Source organism: Xyrauchen texanus, chromosome 38 (genome assembly GCF_025860055.1).
Source record: "Xyrauchen texanus isolate HMW12.3.18 chromosome 38, RBS_HiC_50CHRs, whole genome shotgun sequence".
Classification (NCBI taxonomy): Eukaryota; Metazoa; Chordata; class Actinopteri; order Cypriniformes; family Catostomidae; genus Xyrauchen; species Xyrauchen texanus.
Genome location: NC_068313.1, coordinates 33,544,010 through 33,557,223, shown reverse-complemented (window position 1 = coordinate 33,557,223; position 13,214 = coordinate 33,544,010). Strand labels below are relative to the sequence as shown.

The 13,214-nt window shown below is 36.8% G+C and overlaps 1 protein-coding gene across 1 annotated transcript in view; it reads right to left on the bottom strand.

Annotated features, from left to right (window-relative positions):
- Nucleotides 1-970: 970 nt before the first annotated feature.
- The window catches only part of LOC127631960 (calsyntenin-2-like), a 69,022-nt gene continuing 56,778 nt past the window's right edge, over nt 971-13,214 (bottom strand). The window contains exons 11-17 of the mRNA XM_052110387.1: nt 12,897-13,045; nt 9,529-9,734; nt 8,213-8,383; nt 7,975-8,117; nt 6,915-7,029; nt 4,747-4,931; nt 971-1,278 (exon numbers count right to left, since the gene is read on the bottom strand). Of these exons, the coding sequence (XP_051966347.1) occupies nt 1,123-1,278; nt 4,747-4,931; nt 6,915-7,029; nt 7,975-8,117; nt 8,213-8,383; nt 9,529-9,734; nt 12,897-13,045 (1,125 nt within the window). The 3' untranslated portion in view covers nt 971-1,122. The remainder of the gene's footprint in view (nt 1,279-4,746; nt 4,932-6,914; nt 7,030-7,974; nt 8,118-8,212; nt 8,384-9,528; nt 9,735-12,896; nt 13,046-13,214) is intronic.

Genomic DNA, 13,214 nt, shown 5'->3' with positions numbered 1-13,214 from the left:
GGAGTGCAAATAGTCACGCTGTGTTGCAGGTGATATTTACACCTAGTGCAAACAGTCAATCCAAAAATAAATACATAAAACCGCAAAAAAAGTTAAATAAACTTGATCACTGGTTCATTGTGGAAGGCTCGTCCTGACTCGTGACTACACTTAGCACAGACCCTAACATCGGCCTTCGGACATGTCCGAAGGAAACAGTTCTCAGTCTGGTGTATAGTAGACTTGATCGTTATCGCGACTGGATCAGTTCATTGCAAAGAAGCGATAGCAAAAGCAGACATCACTTGTTCTAGGATCATATTACTGATTTAGGAACTTACCGATTAATGTTGACTCAAGATGCGTCTGAGATCTGTACAAATCTATCCGGCCTGATTTTGTGAACTGGTTCAAAGGAGTGATTCGTTCACTGAAACCACAGATATCGCTACTTGACACTTCATATAGGTAACTACTAATAATGAAATCAACAGAGACTGGTGTTTACATTATCATTACATGTAGCCACAAATATATCGATTTTAAAAACAATAAACCTAATAATCTGAAATCTGATATTTACTCGTACGTACTGGCAAAAGTATTTATCATCAGACCTCTAGGTCTAATTAAATCTTTTCCGCCACAGCTGAATTTTACTCCAAAGAGTATGAGGAAAAGACAATCATTTCACATTGAGAGGCTCTTGGAATAAACTAGCTCATCGCACTAGAGAGGACTGTTTTCAGTCTCAAAAAAAGAAACTCCCTTTTCTGATCAAAAGCTTGAACAGACTGCTGGTTGATGAGCATTCTGACGGCTTAACGTTCCACAGCTTCATCTTTGACATCACTGTCTCTTCCTCTCTGTTACTGTCCTCCAGCAACGGAAACAGAGCTGATAAAGGGATTGAAGAGGATGCAAGACTTTGGTTCTGACACCAAACAATCTCACAAAAGAATCAGAGTTGTTTCAAAAAACACAGAGTCGATGTCTTTTCAGTGTTTGTCAGTGTTTGTGAGAGGGTTGAGTCTTTTAATGTGTAAAAACGGTCATGTGTTGCAGGATGTACTGCCATTGAGATGTTACAGGTAGAGTGTTGTATTTTTGAGTGTATGTATGTACAGGCATATGTTTGTTTTCTCAGTGTATTGTTGCTTTTCTCCATTGCAATGTGGCTTGATGGTGTATGACAGATGTTGTAGTTTCTTCATCACTGTCTGATTCAGTACTAGAGATATCTTCATCATCGTCTTCTTCCTCTGTTAGTTCTTCTGCAGGTTGCAGTTCTTTAAAACTCTGGAATTGTCAAAAGTTTCAAGTTTACACAATGAAACTGCTCAAATAAATGCAAAGATATTCCAAATGGAAAAAAGGGACCATATATTTTCACATAACTTCGGTTCCCTGGAGTAAAACAAGGGTTCCAGAAGGCTGTAAGCTGATTGGTGTTGGGTAAGTTACTCAAAAAAGTAATCCACTACAACTTAATAATTAATTAATGGTTACTTAATCACATTACTTACTACTTTGCTTTTTTTGTTACTTTCTAATAATTCTTTTTTTTCCCACAACAAATTCCAAATTTAAATTTAAAATGTGTATTTTCCTCCTTATTCAATGTCACATTATCAGACTAAATGACTTATTAGGGGCTTCACATTAAGCTCAGAAATGCAAAAAGAAATACATCTGAACATAATTTGTTTTCAACATAATACATAATTTTACATAATTAGAAATGTGTAATGTACTTAAACAAATGTGATGCGTTACACATTATTTTGTACTAAAATTAGATTACAGTAACTAATTACATTATCACATTACACCCAACACTGCAGCTGACTATGATATACAGTATTTACTAATTCATTACTTGAGGTACTCGCTGAGACTGAAGTAATGTTCAACATCAATCTTATATTAAAATAAATGAACCAAATTGTGCTAACACATTTTGTGTCCCCGTATTAAAATTACCAGCCAACTAAGATTGTTTATACATATCTCATATTGCATATATTATCACAAGATATTGCATAAATCTTTTTATCAACAAATTATGAGGTTTTGCACTCCTTTTTGAACATATATTTTATTTTAAATACATTTTTATTGAGAGAAGGATTAATTGACCTGAGCTTATACTGGGTCAGCGAGGGGCACTCCCTACAATAATAATAATAATAATTTAATAATAACTACTTGCTTGATTTGAACAAAATATGTGTCATTTTAAAGCTTAGAATCTGATCTTTACAATGATTATAGCTGATCCTACTAATTCTTAAAAACTGCTTTTTATATTGCTGACAAATAAGAACTGTTTCGTTCTCATCATTGGCAAATTTGTTATCAAAACAGTTATATTAAGAGTTGGTAAAAACATACAAAAAATGAGATAGCCATGTGTTATACTGGCGGCCAAAAGTTTGGAATAATGTACAGATGTTGCTGTTTCGGAAGGAAATTACTACTTTAATTCCCCAAAGTGGCCTTCAACTGATCACAATGTATAGACAGGACATTACTGATGTAAACAACAGCACCATCACTATTTGAAAAAAAGTCATTTGTGATCAAATCTAGACAGCAGCATCACTCCAACACCTTATCCTTGAGTAATCATGCTAAATTGCTAATTTGGTACTAGAAAATCACTTGCCATTATATCAGACACTGCTGAAAGCTATTTGGTTCATTAAATGAAGCTTAGCATTGTCTTTGTGTTTGTTTTTGAGTTGCCACATGCATAGACTGGCATGTCTTAAGGTCAATATTAGGTCAAAAATGACAATAAATAAGAAACAGCTTTCTCTAGAAGCATATCAGGCAATGATTGTTTTAAGGAAATGTAGGCTATACAATGCTTGAAATTGACCAAAAAAAACAAATATGAAGATTTCATACAAAGGTGTAACTACAGTCTTCAAAGACAAAAGACAACTGACTCTAACAAGGACAGAAAGAGATGTGGAAGACCAGATGTACAACTAAACAAGAGGATAAGTTCATCAGAGTCTCTAGTTTGAGAAATAGACGCCTCACATGTCCTCCGCTGACAGCTTCATTGAATTCTACCCACTCAACACCAGTTTCATGTACAACAGTAAAGAGAAGACTCAGGAGGACTTATGGGAAGAACTGCAAAGAAAAAGACACTTTTGAAACAGAAAATCAAAAAGAAAAGGTTTGAGTGGGCAAAGAAACACAGACATTGGACAACAGATAATTGGAAAAGAGTGTTTTGGATCTTAACCCCATTGAGCTTTTGTGGGATCAGCTAGACTGTAAGGTGTGTGAGAAGTGCCCAACAAGACAGACACATCTATGGCAAGTGCTACAGGAAGTGTGGGGTGAAATGTCACATGAGTATCTGGACAAACTGACAGCTAGAATAACAAGGATCTGCAAAGCTGTCATTGCTCCAGGTGGAAGAGAGAATTCTTTGAAGTAGTTTAAGAAGTTCTGAAAATGTTTCTCAAATTGTAATAATGTTATTAATGTCCTGACTATACATTGTGATCAGTTGAATACCACTTTGGTGAATAAGAGTAAAAGAAAATTCCATAAGAGCAAAATCTGTACATTATTCCAAACTTTTGGCTGCCAGTGTATATCGTTGGAAAGGTCTCAATTAGTAGAATGCTTTTAGCCAATTCACTCAGAGGCCAAACTGCAGTAAGTATTCGTGTATGAAATTCCCACAGACACACATAAATATTATAATCGGAAGTTTCTTTTTGTCATATTTACTTCCTGCAACATACAGTACATATAACATAGAAAATGACTTACCGTAACTAGCCCAGACACAACATAATATGATAAGTAGATCTTAAAATATTCCTCAAAGAGTGTCCATAGAAAGACGATGCACAAGAGGGTGCTCAACACACATTGTTTGTGTGTGTGTGTGTGTGTGTGTGTGTGTGTGTGTGTGTGTGCACATGTCAGTGGACTTTTTGTGCACAAATATACATGCACATATGTGCTCATCTAAAGGTTTGGGATGCTCCTGAATGCTTAATATTTCTTTATTTTGTAGTTTAATCCATTGATTTCCAATAGCTGGTCACTTTTGACCAGTGAATTGAGATAAAACCAAAACAATGTAAGAAAATGGTCCAATTGTTTTTGTGTGTTTTCAGTTACAATATGTGAACAAAGTCAAGAATTTTATGCCAATTGAATTAAGTAAAAACAAAAAAATCCTAAGAAAATAAATTACAGGACCACAACATAAGTGTTATTGACCTATAATGGCCAGTATATGATACTGAATATATATTTTTATATTTAATGATTATATTAATGATTTATTATCATTTTATAGTATAAATAATATTTAAAAAATCTATAAAATATATTTGATATTTAAAAATTTATTTAATCTCTCAAATACCCTACAGTTCCGTTATTAACCCCAAGGGATTTACCAACCCCCGTTAGAAGTCCCTTTCCTTGAAACTACAGTGTATTTTAATCATTTGTTGACCTTTCCAATGTATTTCATTATGAGAATCGATACTCTGGTGGGCTGTCCTGCCAGCTGTAACAAGCAGGAACAACCCCATTTCTAGGAATCAATCATGGATCCACATAAAACCTGTCAAAGTGACATTTGGATCAAAACTGAACATATTGTCACCATTAGTTTCATGGTGAGTCCTGCATGCTGTGATGGTTTGACAGGCATCACAATTTTGGCAGTCCTTATTTTTATGTCTTGTCTCAGTTGGGCATGCCGACAGTTTGTCTTACCTCCAGTGGGTTGACAGTGATGGATAGACACAAGCCGTCCCAATCCAGTTGTTTTTCTTGCAGCTTCTGTGTCTGCATATCCTCTTTGTAACGTGTTTGATAGAGGTGGTGAACACCCAGCGCAACCACCACCACCAGGGCGGAGATACACACAACAATCACAACAATGGCAGCACTGGGTACAGCTAGAGAAAGACAATAAACAAATCTAATTAAATACATTTCAATTAGGGATGTGCAAGACTAGTCGACTAAAGGGTCTTTTCCACTGCACAGTACAACCCGACTCAATTCGACCCTGCTTGCTATTTTGGGGTTTTCCACTGTGGATAGTACCTAGTACCTTTTTTAGTACCACCTCGGTCAAGGATCTGTGGTGTATTTTTATCAAGTTAAGTATACATTAATCAAGTATAATCAATGTCATTTTATTCTACAATTATTTCTGATGGTCAAGCATGTCTTTTACTCTGTGTGTGTGTTTTTGGAGGCCTGTGCAGGAACAGGAATAGCCTCACATATGTGCTCTCATGACTGCTGAGAGAATATATGGTGAGGCTCTTCCACAGGTGTCTCCTATCCACTTCCTAAAATAATCAGACCAGAGTCAAGGAATGGGATGATGGATAATAGTGACACGTTTGGAATGTATAAGCCCCACCTTGTGAGAGGACGTGTATTTCAATGAATGAAAAGCCAGAGATGCTTCAGTTGTTCTGCAGGCAACTCGGCTTTATGGTCTGATAATAAAGTCAGCGTCACTGGATTTGCGATACGCAACATCAACCCGCTAGTTTTAAAGTTTTAGTAATAGCGATAGCAGTATCATTTGTTCATGCAACTTTCAAATTGTGAAAAAAGAAATGGCTGTGCGCAAAACCACGAAATGGTCAATAAACGAGGTGCAGACGGCGCACTCGTTAGCGATGAGTGTAATGAATAATACATTTGAAAGTAACTGTATTCTAAATTCCAATTATTTAAATTGTAACTGTAATGGAATACAGTTACTTATATTTAGTATTTTAAATATGTAATCCAGTTACATGTATTCCGTTACTCCCCAATCCTGCCATTATATTTACTAAAAATATTTGAAAAAATTATGAAACTAGATACTTTAATTACATTATGTTACACATTTTATCTACAAATCTTCAAATAAAATCCTAAAATATTTATTTTACAAATAGTGAGACACTGCTGAGGGGCAAAATTGTTTGGTGTGGTGGAAAACAAGGCCACAACTATAATATCTCAATTTTCTTTTAAATTGATCATTTAAATAATATTGTGGCATGAGGGCATGGCCATGTGTCTGTCTGCGGGAGAGGGAAAGTGGTAAGGCTCGTCACCTGGGCTGTAATTACTCTAACACCTGTCTCTCATTATAATGATGGTGGAGGGAGACCTGATAAGGCATGCCAGATACTGTGTCTCGTTTGGAAGGATGCATCCTCCGGAGGTCGCATTTGTCAGCCACATACGTCATCGAGGCTGTCTCGTTTTTGAAAATTGAGTAGGACACTTCGAATGCAACCTTCTTTCATGGGAATTCGGAGGATGCATGAGGCACACACAACCCACAATTCTTTGCTTCAATGGAAATGTCTAAAACAATTATGCCAATTTGCAATGTTCAAATGCAAGGAAAGTTAATTCCCAAGTTGAAGTACCTCAGTAGATGGGTGGAGAGTATATAATATGTATTATTATATTAATATATTAATGTCATTGCAACCATGTTACGTTCCGTGTCCGTTTGTAATACAAAGGGCATCTCGTTTAAACAAGGCTTGTTTAAAGGAGTACACTCGGTATACTGCAGCCTTCAAAGAACGCGTCCTACCTAGCATGCAGCCTTCGAAACGAGACACAGCCAGTGTCAGAGTGGGAGAGAGAGTGGCAAGAGAGCTGGTGCCCTTCCGGCCTTACCGCTTTCCCTCTCCCGCAGACAGACTCATGGCCACGCCCCCATGCCACAAATATATAATAAAATAACATTCACACAATAAATACTGGAAAAGTTTAGATTTATAAACATGTAATAATTAGCATTTTTACAAATAAAATAATGTATTTTTTTTTTAAATATGTTAATTATAATATAAAATCAACCCCTTGGACATGAAATTCCTCGAAGTTGAAGAAACAAGATTGTCACTCACCTAAACTGTGGGTGTTAGATTCCACTACCATAGGATGAATCATTTGCATGTATTTGGGCGGGGCCATCACATGATTGACATGTTCAGTGGCTTCCACTCTGTGCAGAATGTTGACCTAGAAGGCGACGGGGTCATAGAGAGGTCTCTTAAGGTCATATGTCACTATAACGCAGAGTATGATTTAATGAAAGGAGTTTTCTGTATATACGATACAAGTTAAGCTCAATGGACAGCATTTGTGGCAAAATATTGTATATTGTAACCGACCCTGGTTGCCCCGCTTCGAACAGGACTCGAACTGGCATCTCCGGCGTGGGAGGCAGGTGCACTAACAAGGAGGCTAAAGGCTACAGCCTCTAGTGGCATTTGCTAGTGCACCTCTTGAGGTCAGGACAGTGAGGTTTACACACTGCACAGCTATCTATCAGCTGGCTCGTGTTACACTTGCTTCACCTTTTCTTTAAAAAAAGCAAACATCTGGGTTTCATTAAGGCACTTACAATAGAACTCAATGTGGTCAATCCATAAACGTTAAAATACTCACTTTTTCAAAAGTATAGCCACAAGATGTAAACAATATCCATGTAAACATGATTTTAGTGTGATAAAATCACTTACTAACCTTTCCTGTATAAAGTTAGGGCCAATTTTACAACATTGTTGTCATGACGATGTGATGTCAACAATGTCTAAAACCCTAAAATGACTGTAAAATGACAATTTAAACAACTTACAGCTCAAATAATACAGTGAAGAATTAATGTAAATGCTTTTATAAATTAATACGCTTGGAATTTTTGACTTTAAACTGTCCAAAAATTGGCCCCATTCACTTCCATTGTAAGTGCCTCACTGTGACCTCCATTTTTGCTTTTAATTTAAAGAAAAAGGGATGAGTCGAAAATAATGTTTGTGGAAATCGACATTATGTCACAAATGCTGTCGATTGAGCTTAACTCATAATGAACCCAGAATATTTCTTTAAGGATCATGTCAAGATCCTATTCCCTCTCTCCCTCTCTCCGAAAAGCACATACGTTACATTATGTTCTGTTCTCACCTGTAGTGTGTACTGATTGCTGGTATAACGTCCATTGAGTTCGGAACAAACCAATCTGAAGGATCGGACAGAGTCGACAGCTTGACGGCTTTGATAACGCACCTCTCTGATCACATCTGTGTAGTGAGAAATGGAGTCTACACCTGCAACACACAAAACCTCACACATATAATAAATATATTACATAAAGATGAGAAATGAGGAAATTGTACATGGAAAGACAAAGTACGTTTTTTACCATATATGGACATGCCGGTGGTAGAGTTAGCGTATTCTAGTTGTCTGCCCAACAAGGCGCTGCGATGCAGTTCTAGACTCTCTAGCCCCACTCTTAACTCCTCCCCCAACACCATGATGTCACAATAGTCCAGATTATGAGTGATTTCCATCAATACACCTGACCTATGATCTGTAAGCACATGCACAGATAAAACAAGTGGGTTATATTTCTACCTACCGTCCTGAATAATAACAAAAAGCAGAATCTTTCTCTCTTCAAGGGTTCTTGCAGTAAAACATCTGCAAGTAAAACGCTTAAACAGCTACATGGCCATTTTCTAGCACCTCTCTGACCTTTTAAATTAAACAGGCTGTTTTGCTGTACCCTTAAGACAGCTATATGTAAATGTTCTATGGCTAACATCCCAAGTTGTCATATAATAAATAGGTGTTAAAATGTATATGTGGGCAACATCTCTTTATGTATTAATGCCAATTACAGACACTGATTAAAACAACTTTGTAGGTTAATTTAAATGTATGTACAGTATGTCTACATAGTCATAATCAAACTTTTTTTAATTGAAATGTGTTCAAAGATAGGTCCCATTGAAAGTAAACATAAACAAGGCATTAAATGCACAAAAAGATACATGGAGGGGTGTTTTTGAGCTAAACACCCTCATAAAAGACTGATGTGCTGTGTTCAGAGTGTGGAAGGGGCAGCGAGCATCTGTCTTTTGTGATTTATTAACATGTTTGTTTGCATTCATTGTTGTTCTGTTGTTTGCCTCCAAAAACAGTAAAAAAAAACAAAAAAGCAGTGTGCAGTTTGTCAGTGAATAATGTGTCTCAGTGTTTGGGGACTTTCTGTTTCAGGGTTGCATGGAGAAAGTTTTGTTAAAGGAATAGTTTTTATTTCTGTTATTATTTTCTCACCCTAATGTCATTCCAAACCTTTCTAATATTTTTTTTTCTTCCATTGAACACAGAAGAAGATGTTTTACCGAGTGTTTACGCAGCACTTTTGGAGGCATTGTGGAGCGCCAAAAATGACAAAAGCACCATAAATTTTGTTTTAAGTCTTTTGAAGTCATAGGATAGCTTTGTTTCTGTATTTACTGAAATCTGACCTTTCACCTTAGCTCACAAATCTCATTCGCATATATTCAAATACAACATGTTGAAACGTGTTACGCCAGGTTGAATGTCACTTATACCATACGCCATTTTTTTCTCTCATATCTTGTATCTGATTGCAACACACAGAGTCAATGATGACAGAATTTCCATTTAGAGAAGTAAAGTGGATATCAACATAATTCTCGTTTGTACCTGTGTTATATGTAGGTTCATCACCCTTTGTAACAGTACTGATGATATGCAAGTCCCTGAACAGTGATAGGCCTTGGGCAAGGTCGGAGGCGGGGACAGTAAGGTGCTCCACCCCAGTGATTGTGATGTGTGGTTTACTGGGCTGCATTACCATGACAACTGCCTCAATATCAGGAACAGAAATGCACTTGTCCTCTCCGAAACACCTGCACAGATCACACATGCACAATGATACCACTACATTTCAGTTTTCTGCTTTAAAATGAGCTTTGGTGAGAGAAAAAACCTTTACCAATGTTGAAAAACTTGGATGCTCATTTTATTAGTTAATTAAGCATAATGCATGGATTAAATCACAAAAGATTTAGACTGATCCACACTTTTTTATCTGACGCAAGTGACATGGGTTATTCAAATCAATGACATTTAAAGGTGCTATATGTAATGAATACGTAGTGAAACATGGATAACTATTGGCGATGCCTTTGGAAGATGGAGACAGCTTAAAGCCCAGAAATCCTTTAAAACGGATGCTGAGTTGGCTAATTTTCACGTCAACATTCGGGCAACCCGCATGAGCTTCGAGGCTGGGGCGGGACAGACAACTCGCCAATATTTTGAATTTGGACTGTAGTACCCATTTCAAACGCTTGTTGTCAATCGTACATATAGCACATTTAAATAGGTAATGCTTGCTTACATAACTCCAAGTTTTCACACATTTGTGGAATATTCCTTACACTAAAGCAATATTCCGGGTTCAATACATGTTAAGCTAAGTTGACAGAATGTGTGTCATAATGTTCATTACCACAAAAAAATTCATTTAGACTTGCCACTCCCTTTCTTTATAAAAAGCAAAAAGCTTGGTTAAAGTTAGGCACTAATAATGGAAGTGAATGGGGCCAATATTTGAATGTTAAAATACTCACTGATTCAAAAGTATAGCCACAAGACATAATCAATATGTGTGTTAACTTGAACACTTTCTAAGCTTTTCTGTGTAACTTTATAGACAATTTGACAATTTTGTTGTAAATGATGATGTCATCAAACCCTAAAATCAATGTAAATATGACAATTTAAACAACCGTACTGCTCAAATAATACACAAGCTTTAACAGAGTTAATGTAAGTGCTTTAATCAAATTAAAACCTTCACATTTCAGCATTTAAACTCTCCAAAAGAGTTAGCCTCACTAACCTCTTGATTATGTTTTTTTTTGTTTTAAGAAAAGGAGGAATGAGTCAAACATGTTTTTTGTGGTAATTAACATTATGCTGCAAATGCTGTCGATTGAGCTTAAACTGAACACGGAATATACCTTTAAGCCACAAAAACAAACATGATGAATACAATTACAATGTGTCTTCTTCTCATTTGTGACAGCTAAAAACTCCACTGCCAAATGCACAAAACGATTATTTTTAAACAATAACAAAAAAACAATAAAAGGTCAGACGTGGTTCCATGGCAGGTAAGAAATATTTATGTCTTGTAAATGTTTCGTAATTAATTTTGACACATGCATTCAGACAGGAAGACATCTCCACTTCTACCAAAATAATAATTATAAGATTAGACAGTGATTTGTAGTGTGTAAACAGATGACTTGGGATAGTTTCCAATTAATTACACAGACTGCAGACACTGATAATTAAACACAAAAAGAGGAAACAAGGAAAACACGCCTGGAGTGAATTAATAATGCGTCAGCTTTCTTAAATATTGCAGTAATTGGACTTATTAAGCTTAAACCCAAAACACAAACTGTGTTTACAAGAATTCATGGTGGATTTTGCCACCATGAATGACAGGAAGTGCATTACCCGAAAATGAAGCACAAATACAAGATCTCTAATTAAAGACGCTTTCCTTAATCCGGACGCAAACGAACACTCGCATTCATCAACACACAGGAAATGAATGGAGGAAACAGTCATCTGTGATAACAAACTGAAAGTTTAGATACGTCCAGGCCTGAAGAGGTTTGTCCACATTTATACAACAGCTGTTCATTCAATGGTGCGTTCAGTAGATTAAAACTAGAAAGTATACACAAGTTAAATAAGCTTTCTTACTCATAATAGTGTCGTTTTGAAAAATCTTTGCATATGCAGTTCCTGTCTTCGTGTTTGTATATCTGCGTGTGTGTGTGTGTGTGTGTGCGCGATGCAAATTCCCTATTGCTCTTTGAGAAAAAGCTCCACCCACTGCATCACATCGAGCCTCAGAGGGGGCGGGCCATATTCATCTACGGCTCATGCATATTCATGCTCTGTTATGAATATTCACCTGGTCCCAGTGGGTATGTTTGTGCTCCAAAACCAAATCTCATTCTGTCATCCTCTTTCATTACTGTCTACACATAAACCTCCCTAAGGATGGAATAGCAGAGCAAGTAATCAAGAAGAAAGAAAGAAAGTCATTGATCAGATTCATGTTGATCTCATAATTACAGATACTGTGTTAAAGGAATAGTTCACCCACAAAAGTGACAATTCCTTAATGTTCTTTCAACCCTGTATTACTTTCTTTCTTCCATAAAACATGAAATGAAATATTGGGCAGAATGTACAAGCTTTTCTTTACTGAAAGAGGATGGCGATTTATACTATCAGCTCCAAAAAGAGCAAAAAAACACCATGAAAGTAATTGAAAGTAATGAGATTTGTGGGCTATGGCAGAGGGTATGATTGTCAGCAAATAACGCCTTAAAGTTTGGTCTGTTCCTCATACAGAACTATTGGATGGCTTCAGGAAATTTGGAAAATAGCACACAAGGCACATGTAATACATTAATGGTGACTTTTGGAGGTTGTCAGTATAGCCTAAATCGCAATCCACTTTCAATGTAAAGAAATAAAAGAGCAGCTTTGACATTCTGCCTAACATCTCCTTTTGTATTTAATGGAAGAAAGAATGTCATGCAAACAACATGAAGGTGACTGAATGACAAGGTTTTCAATTTTGGGTGGACTGTTACTTCAATAGTCCCTATAAATACAAAAATAACATAATAATTTTTGTTTCGTTTTTGTCTATTGTGTTTAACAGCAAGACTGTAGCAAGGTAATCTGGGTCCCTTTCCTATTACAAAATACAGTTTAGAATGTGTTGTGGGGCCCCCTGGACCTTTGGGACCCTAGAATCGTTACCACCTTTCATCCCACTAGCTAGAGATTTGGGATCCTCTCAAGCTCTGAGCCAAAACTGCAGAACAAACTTCAGCGCCACAAGTTGTGATGCCTCGGGATCTCAACCACAACACAACTGTTTGATCATTAATAATGTTATATTTTAGATCTAAAATGTTAGTATTCAAGCAAAGAGAGTTTGTCTCATGCATATAAATAATAGATCGTACTGCACTGCTGTTGAGACCCGGAGGTGACGCGCTCCAGCGGTGGGAATCTGGCGAGAGTTCATGTAAGAAACTTTCCTCAGAGCAGCATTCACCTGCTCCAAATCCTCACCCTCCATCACCACAAGAGACTGAGCGGGATTGAAGTGAAACTAAAGCGGAGAGAAAACAAATGGGAGATATTATACTGCAAAAGAGTACAAGTTTGTGGAAAGAGCTTATAAAGACCAAACGGAGCTGAGAGAGATCACAGCACCTGAGTGAGGGAACACCTGTCTTTTCATTTGATCCCCAAATCTTCCCTAGATCTTTGTGAATATA